At 40.4% G+C, this 22,500-nt stretch overlaps 2 protein-coding genes across 2 annotated transcripts in view; one reads left to right on the top strand and one right to left on the bottom strand.

The window, feature by feature from the left end:
• Positions 1–17,148, top strand: part of LOC121375897 (S-methyl-5'-thioadenosine phosphorylase-like) — a 57,004-nt gene extending 39,856 nt beyond the window's left edge. The window contains exons 6-9 of the mRNA XM_041503587.1: positions 3,850–4,002; positions 9,575–9,661; positions 14,941–15,063; positions 16,639–17,148. Of these exons, the coding sequence (XP_041359521.1) occupies positions 3,850–4,002; positions 9,575–9,661; positions 14,941–15,063; positions 16,639–16,674 (399 nt within the window). The 3' untranslated portion in view covers positions 16,675–17,148. The remainder of the gene's footprint in view (positions 1–3,849; positions 4,003–9,574; positions 9,662–14,940; positions 15,064–16,638) is intronic.
• Positions 17,149–20,467: 3,319 nt separating this feature from the next.
• Positions 20,468–22,469, bottom strand: LOC121376025 (toll-like receptor 4). The gene is given in 2 exon segments (XM_041503788.1): positions 20,468–21,179; positions 21,182–22,469. Coding segments are annotated over 2 exon segments (1,647 nt in total). The 5' UTR covers positions 22,407–22,469; the 3' UTR covers positions 20,468–20,757.
• Positions 22,470–22,500: the final 31 nt, after the last annotated feature.

Below are 22,500 nucleotides of genomic sequence, written 5' to 3'. Positions count from 1 at the left end.
CTTGACATGTAACTAGTTAATGCATGAAGTGGGTCCTTTACCACTAGGCTACATCGTACCCCCTTTACCACTAGGCTACATCGTACCCCCTTGACATGTAACTAGTTAATGCATCAAGTGAGTGCTTTACCACTAGGCTACATCGTACCCCCTTGACATGTAACTAGTTAATGCATGAAGTGAGTGCTTTACCACTAGGCTACATCGTACCCCCTTGACATGTAACTAGTTAATGCATGAAGTGAGTGCTTTACCACTAGGCTACATCGTACCCCCTTGACATGTAACTAGTTAATGCATGAAGTGAGTGCTTTACCACTAGGCTACATCGTACCCCCTTGACATGTAACTAGTTAATGCATGAAGTGAGTGCTTTACCACTAGGCTACATCGTACCCCCTTGACATGTAACTAGTTAATGCATGAAGTGAGTGCTTTACCACTAGGCTACATCGTACCCCCTTGACATGTAACTAGTTAATGCATGAAGTGAGTGCTTTACCACTAGGCTACATCGTACCCCCTTGACATGTAACTAGTTAATGCATGAAGTGAGTGCTTTACCACTAGGCTACATCGTACCCCCTTGACATGTAACTAGTTAATGCATGAAGTGAGTGCTTTACCACTAGGCTACATCGTACCCCCTTGACATGTAACTAGTTAATGCATGAAGTGAGTGCTTTACCACTAGGCTACATCGTACCCCCTTGACATGTAACTAGTTAATGCATGAAGTGAGTGCTTTACCACTAGGCTACATCGTACCCCCTTGACATGTAACTAGTACCCCCTTAATGCATGAATGTGAGTGAGTGCTTTACCACTAGGCTACATCGTACCCCCTTGACATGTAACTAGTTAATGCATGAAGTGAGTGCTTTACCACTAGGCTACATCGTACCCCCTTGACATGTAACTAGTTAATGCATGAAGTGAGTGCTTTACCACTAGGCTACATCGTACCCCCTTGACATGTAACTAGTTAATGCATGAAGTGAGTGCTTTACCACTAGGCTACATCGTACCCCCTTGACATGTAACTAGTTAATGCATGAAGTGAGTGCTTTACCACTAGGCTACATCGTACCCCCTTGACATGTAACTAGTTAATGCATGAAGTGAGTGCTTTACCACTAGGCTACATCGTACCCCCTTGACATGTAACTAGTTAATGCATGAAGTGAGTGCTTTACCACTAGGCTACATCGTACCCCCTCGACATGTAACTAGTTAATGCATGAAGTGAGTGCTTTACCACTAGGCTACATCGTACCCCCTCGACATGTAACTAGTTAATGCATCAAGTGAGTGCTTTACCACTAGGCTACATCGTACCCCCTCGACATGTAACTAGTTAATGCATCAAGTTGAGTGCTTTACCACTAGGCTACATCATACCCCCTTGACATGTAAGTTATGAGTACAGAACGTTCTTAACAAATAAATAGAGAATAACTAGTTAATAGTGTCGGATATCTGTTTTATCCTGTGAAGGTAAGAATGGGAAATTCCGCGAGGCTCTGAACAGGATGAAGCAAATATCCGATGTCAGTAACTAGTTATTATCTTTATCCTGCAGACCATGAAAATTATAGGGGAAAGCTATTATTTCTGTTATTTCAGCCACATTGTACGATGACCTAGAGGTCAAATGAGCAATTTTGTAATGTAGCTATGCGCATGACGTCATATGAGTGACATCAAAAGTCATAATCTGCTAGTATACGTTTATGACTTTGTTTTAATCGGTCATCATAATCTGTCAATAGAAGCAGTGGTTGCAGGATAAAATTACGTATTAATTGCATTTGTTTGCTTTGAAAATCAATGTTGGTACATCCAGTGTGTTTGTAATGTTTATTGCACATTTTTCTTTGATATGTACAAAAGTCTGTTTTTGGAGTTAAGATTTAGTGTGAGCTACCAGTACTACAAACTTTAGGATATGGTTTTCTAAATACATTTGATATTCACACATTGATGTTGTAAGCCAAACGAAAGTGTAATAAATTTGAAATGTTATTTGATAATGTGGCTGTATTAGCTGGACCACGTTACAGTAGCTGCTAATGACTGGGCACGACGTAGCCCAGTGGTAAAGCACTTGCTTGATGTGTTGTCGGTTTGGGATCGATCCCCACCGGTGGGCCCATTGAGTTATTTCTCATTCCAGCCAGTGAACCATGACTGGTATATGATAGGCCGTGGTATGTGTTATCCTGTCTGGGATGGTGCATATAAAAGATTTTATGCTACCAATGGAAAAATGTAGCAGGTTTCTCTCTCTGACTGTAAAAATTACCAAATGTTTGACATCCAATAGCCGATGAACGAGTTTCAGAATGTATCTTGCTTTTAAGATCATTAAAACCTGGCTTTTTCTTCAATTTATTACAGAACTATAGTTTTACAGTATGAAGAACCTAATCCTGAAGATGAAAATATTAAACACTAATTTTTTTAAATTTAGGCAAACACCTAAGTCCAAAAGAGTGCTTTGTAAATTTGGTCCCCATATGGTTATCTCCTAGATGAACATGTGTTTGTGTAAATTTGGTCCTCATATGGTTATCTCCTAGATGAACATGTGTTTGTGTAAATTTGGTCCCCATATGGTTATCTCCTAGATGAACATGTGTTTGTGTAAATTTCGTCCTCATATGGTTATCTCCTAGATGAACATGTGTTTGTGTAAATTTGGTCCCCATATGGTTATCTCCTAGATGAACATGTGTTTGTGTAAATTTGGTCCCCATATGGTTATCTCCTAGATGAACATGTGTTTGTGTAAATTTGGTCCCCATATGGTTATCTCCTAGATGAACATGTGTTTGTGTAAATTTGGTCCCCATATGGTTATCTCCTAGATGAACATGTGTTTGTGTAAATTTGGTCCCCATATGGTTATCTCCTAGATGAACATGTGTTTGTGTAAATTTGGTCCCCATATGGTTATCTCCTAGATGAACATGTGTTTGTGTAAATTTGGTCCCCATATGGTTATCTCCTAGATGAACATGTGTTTGTGTAAATTTGGTCCCCATATGGTTATCTCCTAGATGAACATGTGTTTGTGTAAATTTGGTCCCCATATGGTTATCTCCTAGATGAACATGTGTTTGTGTAAATTTGGTCCTCATATGGTTATCTCCTAGATGAACATGTGTTTGTGTAAATAGAGTATTCTTTGCAAATAGTTTGTAGAAATTGGATGATTTCTGTTGCAGCTGTTGAAAAAATGGTTGATATTATGGTTGTATTTTTGGTGACTAAAAATGTTTTGGTTTACATATAAAGAGTGTTTTATTAAAACGGAATTAAGTGGAGGTGTGCTCTTGTTCAGAGCTGGTCTCGCTAGAACTACATCATATGCTTGTATTTCTGATTTTATAGTTGTATTACTATTGGTGACCCTTTCATTTGTTAATACATCATTGTAGTGCATGGGCCTTTATATTTGGTTTTAATTTGATATACTGTGCATTAATTAGTTTTTCAACATAATTATTAAAATAATATATTAATATATAATTGCAGGATTATTTTATGTTATATATTGATTTTTAATTTAAAAACTATACTGTATATGAATAATATAAAAATATATTGTTATTGTAACAAAACCTGCTTTCCATTAACTCAATTTATCATGCACGTTTCAGGGCATGGACATATGCATTTCCATATGTGTGTTTTCACAAATGGAATTCTTTACAAAATTTGATATTGTCAAAGTGTACTTTTAAGCTGCTAATAAATACTTCAAGTTAAGATGTCACAGCGTAGAAAACTGTCGGGGAAAATCACTCATCGGTCAACTTACATGTATGTTTGTTATTTTTCCAGATTTTGCAGGACACTATGAGAGACATGGGATTCAGCTGCCACGCCGGCGGTACAGTAGTAACTATTAACGGCCCACGCTTCTCATCAAAAGCAGAGTCAAAGATGTTTAAGAATTTCGGTGCTGATGTTGTTAACATGAGCACAGTACCAGAGGTAAATGTCTGAGAATGTTTTAGTTGTTTGTTGTTGTTGTTGTTAAAAAGAGAAGAAGAAAAGTGTATTTAGTTGTTTTTATTGTTTATTGTTTGTGAGAGAGACAGATGTTCAAAAGGTTGGAGTTAAAATGATCAGTGTTCAGTTTTATTGTTGTTATCAGTGTTCAGTTTTATTGTTGTTATCAGTGTTCGCCAGGAAAGGCAAGTGATCACTCACGCTCCCCTCCACACTCGCCTGTAAAGGCAAATAATCACTCACACTCCCCTCCACACTCACCAGGAAAGGCAAGTGATCACTTACACTCCCCTCCACACTCACCAGGAAAGGCAAGTGATCACTCACACTCCCCTCCACACTCACCAGGAAAGGCAAGTGATCACTCACACTCCCCTCCACACTCGCCAGGAAAGGCAAGTGATCACTCACGCTCCCCTCCACACTCGCCAGGAAAGGCAAGTGATCACTCACGCTCCCCTCCACACTCGCCAGGAAAGGCAAGTGATCACTCACACTCCCCTCCACACTCACCTGGAAAGGCAAGTGATCACTCACACTCCCCTCCACACTCACCTGGAAAGGCAAATGATCACTCACTCCCCTCCACACTCGCCAGGAAAGGCAAGTGATCACTCACACTCCCCTCCACACTCACCAGGAAAGGTAGGTGATCACTCACGCTCCCCTCCGCACTCACAGGAAAGGCAAGTGATCACTCACGCTCCCCTCCACATTCACCTGTAAAGGCAAGTGATCACTCACACTCGCCTGTAAAGGCAAGTGATCACTCACACTCCCCTCCACACTCGCCTGTAAAGGCAAGCGATCACTCACACTCCCCTCCACACTCACCTGGAAAGGCAAGCGATCACTCACACTCCCCTCCACACTCGCCTGTAAAGGCAAGTGATCACTCACACTCCCCTCCACACTCGCCTGTAAAGGCAAGCGATCACTCACACTCCCCTCCACACTCACCTGGAAAGGCAAGCGATCACTCACTCCCCTCCACACTCGCCAGGAAAGGCAAGTGATCACTCACACTCCCCTCCACACTCACCAGGAAAGGCAAGTGATCACTCACGCTCCCCTCCACACTCACCAGGAAAGGCAAGTGATCACTCACGCTCCCCTCCACACTCACCTGTAAAGGCAAGTGATCACTCACACTCGCCTGTAAAGGCAAGTGATCACTCATGCTCCCCTCCTCACTCACCAGGAAAGGCAAGTGATCACTCATGCTCCCCACCACACTCACCTGTAAAGGCAAATAATCACTCACGCTCCCCTCCACACTCGCCTGTAAAGGCAAATGATCACTCACACTCCCCTCCACACTCACCAGGAAAGGGAAGTGATCACTCACGCTCCCCTCCACACTCGCCTGTAAAGTCAAGTGATCACTCAAGCTCCCCTCCACACTCACCTGGAAAGGCAAGTGATCACTCACGCTCCCCTCCACACTCGCCTGTAAAGGCAAGTCATCACTCACGCTCCCCTCCACACTCGCCTGTAAAGGCAAGTGATCACTCACGCTCCCCTCCGCACTCACCTGTAAAGGCAAATGATCACTCACGCTCCCCTCCACACTCACCTGGAATGGTTATAGGAGAGTGGCAAACTGATCACCTTGCAGTAAAATTTAATACAGTTTATTTGACACATCATGTGATTGCTCGCCTAACACCATTTCAGAAGAATCATCTACAGCTTGACTTGATTTTGCTTGTGGCGAGGACTGATTATTATTATTATTCTAGGTCATATATGGGTCATTATCAGATAAAGTCCCATTTTGATGTCGCCAGCCTTTAGGAGCTAATTTTTACAATCTAATACTCACAACATTTTCATGATTCGTAACTAAATAGTGACTTACAATATTAATTCATTATTCTACACAAGATATATTATCAAGGCTATCATTGATATGGGTGAATAATTAACAAATAAATAAGTTTTTTGATATAATTAAAAGTTGGGTTTTTCATATTGCAGCATGTGAACATCAATTTCATTTACTAAAAATATTTCGGAGACAAATGTTACTCTGTCGCCAAGATTCGTGTTAGTACCATAACGCGACGTTAACAGAAGCAACATTAATATAATGTATGTTGATTTCAATAAAGTTATTGTCTGATGATTTGAAAGTTGTCATAACCAGTATTTCATGAGCACCGCAGGAAAAATCGTTTGTGTGATTACAAAGTTTTGGTCAAGTTGCTTCGAAAGGTGGAATTAGTATGTTTATTTAACATCAGTACCGTAAAACAGATTCGCAATGGATTCTGTGCATTTGGCGTTTAAATGACCATATAACTATGTAAAAAAGAATGGCGTATTGGGTATGGCACCATGAAACATTGCATACAGCTATGCATTTTATGTAAACAGTGTCATTTCTGTAAAATGTAGTCAGTACCATAACGTCACTGCCGTAACATATTTTCCGTTACGGTACTGACACAGTGTTACGGTACTAACACATTATTACATAACAGCTGACATAATGGGTACCATAAAGTGCAAAATAGATATTAATATTTGTAATTTTATATAACAGTATACTACATTACACCGAAATAACTCAAAACTACCAAATGACATATTCGTACATTTTACATATTAAATCAAACTTCTCAAAATCTTAAATACAATATGTTTTTGAAATGGCAGGAATCTTTCTATAGTAAGTTTATAGCTACTTAACTATACCAGATTTACTAGTGCGGACACTGTCCTAGAGGAGGATGTTGGAAATCTTATCTGCCACCACCCCCACCTACACCAAATTTCACAATGATTCTAAAATGCAGTGTAACGAATAAATATGATGGAGGTTGTTCGTTTTAGTAGTTAAAATGTAATATCTTGGTCGACTGTTGTTTTCCTTATTGTTTGTTTGTTTTTGCGTTTGTGTGTAATTTTTGTGTGGATTTTGTTTAGGTACTTTATTTATTATTTATTTATTTTTATTAAGGAAGATTGCTTTCGTCAGCATATAATGTACATATATGTTTGTTTAACTTACAGTACGACAAAAGGCATTTTTGATGTTGCTACCTCTCATTACAAAACTGCAGCAGCCGTCACTGAATTATTGAGATGTATTTATGTTTTGCTATAAGTGTTTTGTAATACTTAATACCATTAATTTAATACAGAACTTAAATCCGTCAAATGAACATGATTTTTTTCGTTACAAAAAAAAAAAAGCATTTCATATTGTTTCTGTAAGCCTCATACCCAAATACAATTTATCGAAGAAAGATCGGGCACACTAGGAAACACCAGTGTTGAGTTGTTCTGGGTCTTTGATTTGTACATCTAAAACACCAACGTGTACCGTACGTGTGTCCTGCCATTACATCGTTTTTGTTCAAGTTACCAATATCAAGTAGCCTACTAGTGTATGAACAGATTGTGCTTAAGTGACTATGGCAGTTGCCAGCACTTAAATTCATCGTTTTTAAATTAATTTGCCTGCGAGGACCAATAAAAGTTATAATAATGCTAGTCAGTAGGCTACTGACACAAGACACCATATACAGAGTACGTTCGGGTAAGGTATTCAAATTGACTTTTACATTGTGGAGTTAGACCTATGCACTCTCCTTTTTATTTGGTATCTATGAATCATAAAAGTAAAGTAGAAGTTAATTTACATTAACTTAGGTAACTTTGAGGGATGGACTGTTTCATTTAATGACGCACGTAACATAATTTAAATACGGTTATATGGTGTCGGACATATGGCTAAAGACCACACAGATAACGAGAGAGGAAACCTGCTGTCGCCATGCGAAGGGTTACCTTTTCCGATTAGCAGTAAGGGATCTTTTATGTATGAATGCATACAGACTAGCTAGGGATCTTTTATAAGCATGATCCCACAGACCTGATGTTGTGGAGCACTGACTGGAACGAGAAATAGCCTAATGGGCACACCGACGGGAATCGACCCTAGGCCGACCGCGCATCAAGCGGGTGTTTTACCACTGGGTTACGTCCCACCCATAGTTAACTTTGAATACACATGTATATGTGAGTTAAATATTTTCGCGGATTGCCCTATATGGGACATGCATTGTACAGGTAGGCATGTTTACAGCGGATAGGGGATGGGGGAAGAGTGTTAAAAATACATTTTAAATGAATAGAACTGCCTAATAAATTTGCTTGTTTACTTATTTTGCTGTTTGGTTCAGGAATTAATTTGCATAGTATTATAATTTTATTTTTCAAATTATTTCTTTTTTCCTTTAAGAAAGACAACATTTCAGTAGTCATGTTTGTCAGTACCGTAACAGAGGTTAGTACCGTAATGTGTAAGTCAGTACCGTAACAGGGAATAAAATAATTCATGTGTGCTCCAAATGTTATTTTATTTAATAAAATATTGATGCAACATCTCGTTTCAAACGAAATACTTCAATCAACGGTGAAAATTTTCTACTACATCGAAATTACCTAAAGATGTTTCTTTTAAAAGTATTCATTTTTTGCACATTGTTTAAACAAAGTGCTACTTTAAATTAATTTTTATTATTTAAAGCCATTAGAAAAACAAACAAGACGCTCAACTTGTAGAAAACCTTTGATGTATGTTTTGTTATTAATTTGTGATTAATTTACAATCATGTTACGGTATCTCACAACTTGTTTGAAAATGTATCCAACTGGCTTTCCTTTGTCAGATACATTTTGTTAAACAGCTCATCGTAAATAACGAGAGGTATCCAGGGGCCTCTCATGTAGTATTCAAGTATGTTCATTTACAAAATGATACATGTCATCTTGATGCTTTTAAAACACTCTTCTTCTTTTTTTGCTTTGTTTTAAGGCATTTGCTGTTCATGACAGCAAGTGATTGTAAATCAGAGCACATTGTGGCCATGGAATATTGATATTCAGCAGTAGTCTGGTTCTCGACAATCCATAAGATTACAAGTCTTCAGGAACCAGTCTCTGCAGCAAGTAACATCAGCAAAGTTGCCATTGGTTAAAAATTGTGTTGTTCTGATGGTCTAACCCGAGTGCATATGCTTTGGACTTGAAAAATAGAGACGTGATTTGCAAAAGTAATTTGTGTATTTTGGGAGTGAAGAGTGCTCGTCTGAGGTACGATGGGTTCTACGATTGATCGCCCTCAACAGATTCAGGTTTTTTCCCGGTCCAACTAGTGCCATCTGACTGGTACATCAAAGATCATAGTGTATATTATCCTTTCCCCCGGTCCAACTAGTGCCATCTGACTGGTACATCAAAGATCATAGTGTATATTGTCTTGTCTATGGTTTCCCTTGGTCCAACTAGTGCCATCTGACTGGTACATCAAACATTGTAGTGTATATTGTCCTGTCTATGGGAAAATGCACATAAAAAATCCAGGGGTTGAAATTGGTCTGAAATTCCTGCTGGACATTTGATCCGGCAATTAAGCTTCACATTCTGCCTGACCAAATTAAAACCTGCTGGACGAAACACAATATTAAAATATTGACCTAACCATTAAATAACTGTTGTTTAAAATGCTAATCAAACATTCAGACTGTCCTTCTTGTTTCAGGTTGTGCTGGCAAAGGAACTTGGTCTGTGCTACGCGTCTCTTGCTATTGTGACCGACTTCGACAGCTGGAAGGAAGGCGTTCAAGCTGTAGGTTGACTTGATGTCACAGTGAGATGTGGTTCAGCACTTGTGTGTGACTTGATGTCACAGTGGGATCCCACTGTGGTTCAGTGCTTGTGTGTGACTTGATGTCATGGTCAAACATGGTTCAGTGCTTGTGTGTGAGTTGATGTCATGGTGGGATGTGGTTCAGTGCTTGTGTGTGACTTGATGTCACAGTGTGATGTGGCTTAGTGCTTGTGTGGTACCGGCCTCGGTGGCGTCGTGGCAGGCCATCGGTCTACAGGCTGGTAGGTACTGGGTTCGGATCCCAGTCGAGGCATGGAATTTTTAATCCAGATACCGACTCCAAACCCTGAGTGAGTGTTCCGCAAGGCTCAATGGGTAGGTGTAAACCACTTGCACCGACCAGTGATCCATAGCTGGTTCAACAAAGGCCATGGTTTGTGCTATCCTGCCTGTGGGAAGCGCAAATAAAAGATCCCTTGCTGCCTGTCATAAAAGAGTAGCCTATGTGGCTTGTGTGTGACTTGATGTCATGGTGGGATGTGGTTCAGTGCTTGTGTGTGACTTGATATCACAGTGTGATGTGGTTCAGTGCTTGTGTTTGACTTGATGTCATGGTGGGGTGTGGTTCATTGCTTGTGTGTGACTTGATGTCATGGTGGGATGTGGTTCAGTGCTTGTGTGTGACTTGATGTTACAATGCGATGTGGTTCAGTGTTTGTGTGTGACTTGATGTCACAGTGGGATGTGGTTCAGTGCTTGTGTGTGACTTGATGTCACAGTGAGATGTGGTTCAGTGCTTGAGTGTGACTTGATGTCACAGTGGGATGTGGTTCAGTGCTTGTGTGTGACTTGATGTCACAGTTCGATGTGGTTCAGTGCTTGTGTGTGACTTGATGTTACAGTGCGATGTGGTTCAGTGCTTGTGTGTGACTTGATGTCACAGTGAGATGTGACTCAGTGCTTGTGTGTGACTTGATGTCATGGTCAAACATGGTTCAGTGCTTGTGTGTGACTTGATGTCATGGTGGGATTGTGGTTCAGTGCTTGTGTGTGACTTGATGTCACAGTAAGATGTGGTTCAGCACTTGTGTGTGACTTGATGTCACAGTGGGATCCCACTGTGGTTCAGTGCTTGTGTGTGACTTGATGTCATGGTCAAACATGGTTCAGTGCTTGTGTGTGACTTGATGTCATGGTGGGATTGTGGTTCAGTGCTTGTGTGTGACTTGATGTTACAGTGAGATGTGGTTCAGCACTTGTGTGTGACTTGATGTCACAGTGGGATGTGGTTCAGTGCTTGTGTGTGACTTGATGTTAAAGTGAGATGTGTTTCAGCACTTGTGTGTGACTTGATGTCACAGTGGGATGTGGTTCAGTGCTTGTGTGTGACTTGATGTCATGGTCAAACATGGTTCAGTGCTTGTGTGTGACTTGATGTCATGATGGGATGTGGTTCAGTGCTTGTGTGTGACTTGATGTCACAGTGAGATGTGGTTCAGCACTTGTGTGTGACTTGATGTCACAGTGGGATGTGGTTCAGTGCTTGTGTGTGACTTGATGTCATGGTCAGACATGGTTCAGTGCTTGTGTGTGACTTGATGTCACAGTGGGATGTGGTTTAGTGCTTGTGTGTGACTTGATGTCGCAGTGTGATGTGGTTCAGTGCTTGTGTGTAACTTGATGTCACAGTGATATGTGACTCAGTGCTTGTGTGTGACTTGATGTTACAGTGTGATGTGGTTCAGTGCTTGTGTATGACTTATGTCACAGTGCAATGTGGTTCAGTGCTTGTGTGTGACTTGATGTTACAGTGCGATGTGGTTCAGTGCTTGTGTGTGACTTGATGTCACAGTGGGATCCCACTGTGGTTCAGTGCTTGTGTGTGACTTGATGTCATGGTCAAACATGGTTCAGTGCTTGTGTGTGACTTGATGTCATGGTGGGATTGTGGTTCAGTGCTTGTGTGTGACTTGATGTTACAGTGAGATGTGGTTCAGCACTTGTGTGTGACTTGATGTCACAGTGGGATGTGGTTCAGTGCTTGTGTGTGACTTGATGTTAAAGTGAGATGTGGTTCAGCACTTGTGTGTGACTTGATGTCACAGTGGGATGTGGTTCAGTGCTTGTGTGTGACTTGATGTCATGGTCAAACATGGTTCAGTGCTTGTGTGTGACTTGATGTCATGATGGGATGTGGTTCAGTGCTTGTGTGTGACTTGATGTCACAGTGAGATGTGGTTCAGCACTTGTGTGTGACTTGATGTCACAGTGGGATGTGGTTCAGTGCTTGTGTGTGACTTGATGTCATGGTCAGACATGGTTCAGTGCTTGTGTGTGACTTGATGTCACAGTGGGATGTGGTTTAGTGCTTGTGTGTGACTTGATGTCGCAGTGTGATGTGGTTCAGTGCTTGTGTGTAACTTGATGTCACAGTGATATGTGACTCAGTGCTTGTGTGTGACTTGATGTTACAGTGTGATGTGGTTCAGTGCTTGTGTATGACTTGATGTCACAGTGCAATGTGGTTCAGTGCTTGTGTGTGACTTGATGTTACAGTGCGATGTGGTTCAGTGCTTGTGTGTGACTTGATGTCACAGTGGGATCCCACTGTGGTTCAGTGCTTGTGTGTGACTTGATGTCATGGTCAAACATGGTTCAGTGCTTGTGTGTGACTTGATGTCATGGTGGGATTGTGGTTCAGTGCTTGTGTGTGACTTGATGTTACAGTGAGATGTGGTTCAGCACTTGTGTGTGACTTGATGTCACAGTGGGATGTGGTTCAGTGCTTGTGTGTGACTTGATGTCATGGTCAAACATGGTTCATTGCTTGTATGTGACTTGATGTCACAGTGAGATGTGGTTCAGCAGTTGTGTGTGACTTGATGTCATAGTGGGATGTGGTTCAGTGCTTGTGTGTGACTTGATGTCACAGTGCAATGTGGTTCAGTGCTTGTGTGTGACTTGATGTTACAGTGCGATGTGGTTCAGTGCTTGTGTGTAACTTGATGTCACACTGAGATGTGACTCAGTGCTTGTGTGTGACTTGATGTCATGGACAAACATGGTTCATTGCTTGTGTGTGACTTGATGTCATGGTGGGATGTGGTTCAGTGCTTCTGTGTGACTTGATGTCACAGTGACATGTGGTTCAGCACTTGTGTGTGACTTGATGTCACAGTGGGATGTGGTTCAGTGATTGTGTGTGACTTGATGTTACAGTGAGATGTGGTTCAGCACTTGTGTGTGACTTGATGTCACAGTGGGATGTGGTTGAGTGCTTGTGTGTGACTTGATGTTACAGTGTGATGTGGCTCAGTGCTTGTGTGTGACTTGATGTCACAGTTCAATGTGGTTCAGTGCTTGTGTGTGACTTGATGTCAAGTGTGATGTGGTTCAGTCCTTGTGTGTGACTTGATGTCACACTGAGATGTGAATCAGTGCTTGTGTGTGACTTGATGTCATGGTCAAACATGGTTCAGTGCTTGTGTGTGACTTGATGTCATGGTGGGATGTGGTTCAGTGCTTGTGTGTGACTTGATGTCACAGTGCGATGTGGTTCAGTGCTTGTGTGTGACTTGATGTCACAGTGCGATGTGGTTCAATGCTCGTGTGTGACGATGTCACAGTCAGACATGGATGAGTGCTCGTGTGTGACTTGATGTCACGGTCAGACATGGATGAGTGGTCGTGTGTGACTTGATGTCATGGTCAAACATGCTGATCAGTAACTTTAGCTTTTGTAACTGCTACAGGTTTCTTCTCCAGACAAGTGTCAGGAGTACAAAGTTTGATGCTTAATATCCATGTATTAAAATGTGCTGGGGTGTCATTAAACCGTTGTTTTTTTGTGTAATTTCTGTATGTTGTCTCTTTATGAAAGAAAACCAACAAACGTTTTCTATGGCTAACAGAATAGTTAATATTATTTCTTAATGTTTACAGTTTAATATTTATGTTACTCTCAGAATATTTGGCACCACTTCCCTAGTAAAATCATAAACATAACTTGGGTCACACCTTCCACATTTTAGTTTGGATTATGATATACTAATGTTACATTCTGGTGTGATTAGAAATTAATATTTCAATGCTGTAAACTTATAAATGTTTTCATATTCAACTGTAAATGTCACCCACAAATTCAATGATTTAATAGTTTTATGATAAAACAAATGAATCTAATTTTAAAATATTTTAACTACACCTCCAACTAAATTGTATTATTATTATTGTTTGAAAGCATATGTAAATTATGAATAATGTACTTTTTCAAATGAAATGGCCTGAAAGACTGCTGAAGATAGTCTCCCACCATTGGTGCAGTGATCAGTCATTGTCAGTGGTACGTTTAAGGGCTAGGCTTTATTTTTATTATCAAAACTGAATGTAGAAAAAAACATTTTATCACCATTTATTTTTCTTAAAAATTCAATGTTGAATGTTGCACGGGTAGCTTTTTTGTCATCCAGCGTGGGAAGTAGCCCAGTGGTAAAGCGCTCAGTTGATGTGCTGTCGGTTTGGGGTCAATCCCCATCGGTGGGCCCATTTCTCGTTCCAGTTAGTGCACCACGACTGGTATATCAAAGGCTGTGGTATGTACTATCCTGTCTGTGGGATGTTGCATACAAAAGATCCCTTATTACTAATAGTCCTGGCTCAGGTGGAAGGGGGGGGTTGGGGGTTAGTTCGCGTACATGACTCTTTTTAGAGAGTTAACTTAAATTTTATTGTTCTATATGCCATGGCCTTCTGAAAAAGTTTGGGTAACACTTACAGGTGAAGTACGTTTTCTCAGCATTTAGGGTTTTTGGTTGGCTGTCAAAAGGCTAAAATGACGATATTGGAGTTTTGTGTAATAAATAGTTATTTGACACCCATAGATGAATCATTTTAATTTCTTTCAATTGTTCAGTTCTTTTTTTTATCCAAGTTTACAACTCATAATTCCAAACTCAAGCGTGTTTTGGATGGAATTGAAAAATCAGAAGTGCGTCGAGTGTTAATTATGAGCACACTCAAAAACAGTATAAAGTCCCTTTGACAGGACATTGTGCAATCATGATTGTTTCTTCGTAATGTCACCACTGTTCATACACAATGTTTTAGCTCAGCTACGTCATTGACAAAGTTTTTTTCATACTCAATAGTCTGTCGACCTTCCCTTTAACGTTGCCTCCTAGTGGTAGGATTGGAGAGTTCTGAAACTTAGTACAGCAATTTTCTAGGGTAATTTCCACAAACTTTGATAGATGGTACAAACAGATGATGATTTAATATTGACATTACTTTTTCTATAGGTTAATATAGACGTGGCACTGAATATGTTTAAACTAAATGTGGAGAAAGTGATGAAAATACTTGTTGCAGTTATTCCTAAGCTTGCGGCTGAAGAGTGGACAGAATCACTAAAAGATCACCAGGTATGATGAAGCATATTTCAGTTTATACAGGGGCTATAATGTAATTGGTTGTTAGATTAGGATCAGTTAAAGATCACCAGGTATGATGAAGCATATTTCAGTTTATACAGGGGCTATAATGTAATTGGTTGTTAGATTAGGATCAGTTAAAGATCACCAGGTATGATGAAGCATATTTCAGTTTATACAGGGGCTATAATGTAATTGGTTGTTAGATTAGGATCAGTTAAAGATCACCAGGTATGATGAAGCGTATTTCAGTTTATACAGGGGCTATAATGTAATTGGTTGTTAGATCAGAATCAGCAGATGTTCATTTCATTTCAACTTGTATCCAATTAAGGTTCAAGCACACTGTCCTGTGCACACACCTCTGCAATCTGGGCTCTGTCCAGGATAGTGGGTTAGTGAGAGAGAAGTCAGTGTAGTGGTCTTTGAGTGGGAGCCGGTACCAGGCCGCGAACCAAATACCTACCAGCCTTATATCCGATGGCGTAACCACTGCACCACCGAAGCCGGTACCAGGCCACGAACCAAATGCCTACCAGCCTTATATCTGATGGCGTAACCACTGCACCACCGAAGCCGGTACCAGGCCACGAACCAAATACCTACCAGCCTTATATCCAATGGCGTAACCACTGCACCACTGAGGCCGGTACCGGGCTGCGAACCAAATACCTACCAGACTTATATCCGATGGTGTAACCACTGCACCACCGAAGCCGGTACCAGGCCGCGAACCAAATACCCACCACCGAAGCCGGTACCGGGCCGCGAACCAAATACCTACCAGCCTTATATCCGATGGCATAACCACTGCACCACCGAGGCCGGTACCGGGCTGCGAACCAAATACCTACCAGCCTTCTATCCGATGGCATAACCACTGTACCACTGAGGCCGGTACCGGGCCGCGAACCAAATACCTACCAGCCTTATATCCGATGGCGTAACCACTGCACCACCGAGGCCGGTACCGGGCTGCAAACCAAATACCTACCAGCCTTATAACCGATGGCATAACCACTGTACCACCGAAGCCAGTAACAAACAGGGGTCATTTATTGTTAACACAGTGTGTCTGATGGCGTAACCACTGTACCACCGAGGCTGGTAACAAACAGGGGCCATTTATTGTTAACACAGTGTGTCTGATGGCGTAACCACTGTACCACCGAGGCCGGTAACAAACAGGGGCCATTTATTGTTAACAGTGTGTCTGATGGCATAACCACTGCACCACCAAGGCCGAGGAAGGAAGGAAATGTTTTATTTAACAATGCACTCAACACATTTCATTTATGGTTATATGGTTATATGGAGTCGGACATATGGTTAAGGACCACACAGATATTGAGGGAGGAAACCCACTGTCGCCACTTCATGGGCTACTCTTTTCGATTAGCAGCAAGGAATCTTTTATATGCACCATCCCATAGACAGGATAACACATACCACGGCCTTTGATGTACCAATCGTGGTGCACTGGCTGGATTGTAACTTTGAAGAGATATGTTAGTTAAAATTGTTTTGATTATATATTTAACAAGGTAGTGTGTTTTTATATTGTAGGATGTGGCCAGAAATGCTGTGATGTATTCCAGCTAAGTTTTCATGTATCAGTCTATCCAGCACTGTGATGTATTCCAGCTAAGTTTTCATGTATCAGTCTATCCAGCACTGTGATGTATTCCAGCTAAGTTTTCATGTATCAGTCTATCCGGCACTGTGATGTATTCCAGCTAACAGTTTTCATGTATCAGTCTATCCAGCACTGTGATGTATTCCAGCTAATAGTTTTCATGTATCAGTCTATCTGGCACTGTGATGTATTCCAGCTAACAGTTTTCATGTATCAGTCAGTCAGTCAGTCAGTCAGTCTCTCTCTCTCTCTCTGTGATGTATTCCAGCTAACAGACATTTAATCAGACCTGAATGACATCAAATATGTGTATAAAACTGTTATGTATCTCTGTCTCTCTCTGTCTCTCTCTGTCTCTCTGTCTGTCTCTCTCTCTCTCTCTCTCTCTATTATTTTTTTACCAATAGTCATAGTTTGATTAAAAATATGTTTATACTGTTTATCTGTATTTGTTGCTTATTTCTTTTATTGGTTTGCCATTCAAGGGAAATAAGTCTTCATGTATGATTCAGAACTATGGGTTTTTCGTTGAAATGGACACTTTTAGGAAAAACCTAACATAAGTTGGGTGGTAGTGAAAAACCTAACATAAGTTGGGTGGTAGTGAAAAACCTAACATAAGTTGGGTGGTAGTGAAAAACCTAACATAAGTTGGGTGGTAGTAAAAACCTAACATAAGTTGGGTGGTAATGAAAAACCTAACATAAGTTGGGTGGTAGTGAAAAACCTAACATAAGTTGGGTGGTAGTAAAAACCTAACATAAGTTGGGTGGTAGTGAAAAACCTAACATAAGTTGGGTGGTAGTGAAAAACCTAACATAAGTTGGGTGGTAGTAAAAACCTAACATAAGTTGGGTGGTAGTAAAAACCTAACATAAGTTGGGTGGTAGTGAAAAACCTAACATAAGTTGGGTGGTAGTGAAAAACCTAACATAAGTTGGGTGGTAGTAAAAAACCTAACAAGTTGGGTGGTAGTGAAAAACCTAACATAAGTTGGGTGGTAGTGAAAAACCTAACATAAGTTGGGTGGTAGTGAAAAACCTAACATAAGTTGGGTGGTAGTGAAAAACCTAACATAAGTTGGGTGGTAGTGAAAAAGAAATATGGCACAGGGAGGTTTTGTTCTAGAAATGATTAAAGATTGTGAACAATACGTAAATTGGGCTATTCGTGTGAAACCACTTCTTGAGAACATTGGTATGTTTGTATACAGGGCCGTACCCTCATCAAAATCCTAAGGGGAGGCACTACTTTTTATAAACAAATGAAACACTACAAATTAAAACCTGAGATGTGTATGCTATTTTCTGGAGTACAAAATGAAGAAATAGGTAAGATTCTCAGGGGAGTAATTGCCCCCCCCCCCCCCTCCCCCTGCCCTCGGACAGTATGGCCCTAGTATATGTCAGAATGTCAGTAATGAAGCAATATTTATCACAGATGTTACAATTCGCTTTAGAGATAAATTTATTCAATAAATGTATGCAACTCTGTTTCTTCAAACATTTTAATTTATAAGCACTTAACTGACAATCACTGTCTACAGTACTATTTGTCGCATTTAGAAGTTACATTAGTACATTCAGGTGTTTTGCTCATCAACTCAATATGGAAACTGGTCGACGTAAAAATATTGAACGTGAGCTTGAGACTTCCAGACTCTGTGACACTAATAGCATTGAAGACGAATTCCACTTTATTTTGCAGTGTCCATTCAATTCTCATCTGTGTATTGTATATATTAAGTAGTAGTATTGGTGAAAACCCTTCTGCATTTAAATTGATAACAATTTTAATTCTTTAAAATGACGCAGTCTTGGAAAATATATACTCATGGAAAAAAGTTCCTGTGCATCATTAAAATTTCAGTAGGATTTATATTTTCTGGGAGGCGACGACGATAAGATACCAACAAAAAAAACAAAAATTCTGAGTGATGAGAATCCATACAATAGTTTTAAAGTCCAATCATAAGAAAAATGACGTCAAACAGGAGCATGTGACCAAGAATGCTAGTAATGCAACGTGTGATCACAAAGTATGAATAGTTCGTGCAATTGACAGGACACCTCTGGAATATCGACGGGAGTGATCACACGTTCAGTTGCTGAAATTTTTATAACCAGATTTCAAGTAAATTATATTATATAGGCAATCATTTGGTGCACAGGAACTTTTTTCCACTAGTATATATTTGATCCAGTCTTCCAAATGCGGAGAACTTGCTAATTAATTTTATACGGTGTCCATCCTTCAATTGTTTTTTTACTTTTCTAATTATTGTCTCTATTACAGAACAAAACAGAACTTTATTTCTTTCAGATCACCAAACGGTGATGCATTGAGGTGGTTTACAAACATTTATATGGACAGCTGCAGTGTATTATTGACAATTTATGTTACATAATAATTAATTATGATACATAATAATAGCAATAATACATAAATGAGTATAATTATTATACAAGAATAATTTTAAAGACAACAGTATACTCTAGACATGATACATATAATATAATCATACACTGGATATAATTATAACATACACATGTTTTTAAAAACAGTGTCGATAGCATTGAGGAACATACATAATTTCTTTGTGGTTAATAACTATGTAGAATTAAATAGCTGATACAATTTGAAAGTGTTAGGTCTGTTGTAGTAGTATTTGTTTAGATATGTTGATCTTTCATTTATAAAATAAGGACACTGAAATAAATAACGATATTCGTCACCTAAAGAAATTTTACAAAGAGGACATATTCTGTCTTGTCTTTCAATGTTTTGCCATCGGCCAGTTTCAATTGGTAAATAATGATTACTAGTCCAGAATCGAATGTAAACTGTCCAATGTTTCGCCGGTAAGTGAAAAAGATAATTTTCGCATGAATGTGTTGATTTGAGGTAATACATTTTGGATATATATTTAAATTATCATTCCATACCTGTATGTATTGATCTTTTAACCTTTGAGACACAATATGAATGAATGCATTCAATATGTATTACAAATCAACGCAGACACTACATCACGTACATGATGAAGCTGTTCTTTCGTAATTATGGAAATTTATTGTGTAAAGCTGAACGACAAAACCATAATCCCTTATCAGGACCGTATCTCAAAGCAGAGTCAAATGGGCATTTGGCAAACTAGTGGTTGATTCCATGAAGCGCAGTCTAGTGTTGCTTCTGTAGGAGGTCAGCCACTTCCGGGCAGATCCTTTACTGGACAATACATCCTTCTTGTACCACCACAAAGACGACTGCCACTCCGACTACGACGTCAAACGTAACACAGGACAGAGTTCAGTGGAATACATTTAGCTATGGTGACAGCCACTCATGTTTATGCGACTTCTACCTATAGGCTATTGCTTTGTCAAAATGAATGAATTGAATTGAATAATATCTGCCATGCGGTCGGTCGGCAGCCAGCTAGCCAGCGAATAAGCAACTCAATAATTTATAAAATAATGCAAAACTACTAGGCCCAATTAAACACCTACATATTGTATGATGTAACCGACAGCTCAAAGGCATACTGTCACGGATTTAAGGACCTTATTTCTCTAAAAATGGATAATAAATAAAAATTACTTTAATTGTTGGAAACCAAATCTAGCTATCGCGTCACCTTAACTGAACCATGATGAAGTGAAACCCATGTCATCCCTCTCAGCAATTTTAGTTTTTGAATTATGGACCATTGCCATAATACAATTATTTTTACAAAATGTCATTAATAAATGGAGTATGGTGGTTATGAAGATGGTTGAATAAAGTACATTTAGGGACAAATCAAATTATTTTGTTCAGGTAATACTTTGTTAGACTATTAAATAGGTCAGTGGTCTGTGATAGTATGCCTTTACGGCACCTCAGTTGATCATATTGACAAATAGGCAAAATAGTATCAAAAGACAAACCATAACACACTGAACATACACGCGCATACGGAGAAACGAACACACTCTCACTCTCACAGTCTCTCTCTCTCTCTCTCTCTCTCTCTCTCTCTCTCTCTCTCTCTCTCTCTCTCTGATCGATCACTGAGGTGGAATTAAAGACTGTTCCACCCGTCTCCAGAACGACCGTCTGTAACACTCGTCTTCGGGCCAGGCTATGTAGGAGTTGGTTTTCAACAGCACGTGGAGAGAGCTGCTCATCATCCTGGCCGGGATGGTGTCCAGCATCAGCAGCACGAGCTTGTCCTGTCCCGTCTCCAGCACGTGCGACTGGCTGATCGTCATCTCCAGCTGACACCACTGACTCTGCGCGAAGCTGTTGGACAGCACCAGAATGATCTTTCTGCTCTGCGCTATGCCGTCTACGATCTGATCGGTTATCAACCCGGATGTAAAATCTCTTCCATGAACACACAGTCTGAGGTTGTGATCGTCCTCCAGACGGTGTACCAGTTCGTCGACCACCCAGTCCTCGTCGTCGGAGCTGTAACTAACGAACGCGTCCTGAACTCGTCCTCCCACAGTCTGCCCGCTCTCCGCTTGTCGTAGCGCGCCATGTACACGTAGTATCTGATGTACCAGCGGAACCTGTAGAGCAGTGACAGGAGGACCACCAGCAGGACCAGCAGACTGCCACTGATCACGATCGTCACGGTCAGCGCGTAGCTCAGCAGGCAGGTGTGTTCAGACAGCTCCACGTCGATTATCTCCCTGTGTTTGTAACCCATCGGCGAGAAGCAGACGTACTTTCGCGGAGCTTCGGCAAATTTGTGCATGTCACGTCTGAACCAGCCGAGGAACCACAGTATGTCGCAGTTGCAGGAGAACTGGTTCAGAGCCAGGTTGATGCGAACGAGGTTCTTTCGAAGGTCTTCTGGAAATGAGTCCTCTTGAATAGACGTAATTTCGTTGGCAGTCAGGTAGAGTTTTCGAATGCTGGTCAGTTGGTCAAATGTTCCCTTGGGCCAGTTAGAAATGTAGTTTTTGTACAAAATCAAAAAAGTCAAATTTCTAAGATTAGTGATGGCTTTGGGTATTTGTCTTAAACTGCAACTTCCCATATCAAGGGATTGTAGATTTGACAATGGTTCAAACAGTTGCTGCGTCTTTTCTTCGGCCACACCATGGAAGTTGTTGTAAGCAATGCTCAAATGCAACAAGCCAGAGCAGCCGTCAAATGCATTGGCGTGAATTTGCTTATCACTCATCATCAATCTGTTGTTCCGGAGGTCACTCCGCTGAAGGTTGCTGTTGTTAAACACACTGTCTTCTATTGTGTTTAATTTCGACAGATCTTGTAAATGAACATTCTGTAAGGACGTCAAATCTGCAAACAAGTTGGTGGGTAAGACAGAAATGGGGTTCTCGGATATCGACATCAGCCTAAGAGTAGGTAGACACTGCAACTGACGTCTTTCAATCGCCGACAGTCGGTTGTTATCAATAAACAACGTTTTTAACGACGGATTCAGGCTCGTGTTACTGGCACAGAATCTTGGGAACTCACTAATCCAGTTGGATGAGAGGGTCAGGATTTGCAAAGACGAAGAGTGGTGTATACGAACGCTTCTGATGCTATTGTTCCCTAGATCTATTGTTTCTAATTGAGTGAAATTTTGAAAGAATCTTTGATCATATTCAGCTATGCGATTAGATCGTAACTGAAGAGTGCGTTGTTTAGGATTCTTTAAATTTGAGAGTTCATGAAGTAAACTATTCCCCAATCCCATTGAGTTTAGTATCAGTTCTGTTATACTGAGTCTGTTAATCGTGGAAAGAAATCTATGTAGACTTTCTACTGGCATTCCATTGTTGCTGAGTTCC

This window comes from Gigantopelta aegis, chromosome 6 (assembly GCF_016097555.1).
Source record: "Gigantopelta aegis isolate Gae_Host chromosome 6, Gae_host_genome, whole genome shotgun sequence".
Classification (NCBI taxonomy): Eukaryota; Metazoa; Mollusca; class Gastropoda; order Neomphalida; family Peltospiridae; genus Gigantopelta; species Gigantopelta aegis.
This window is presented reverse-complemented; position numbering and strand designations above follow the sequence as displayed.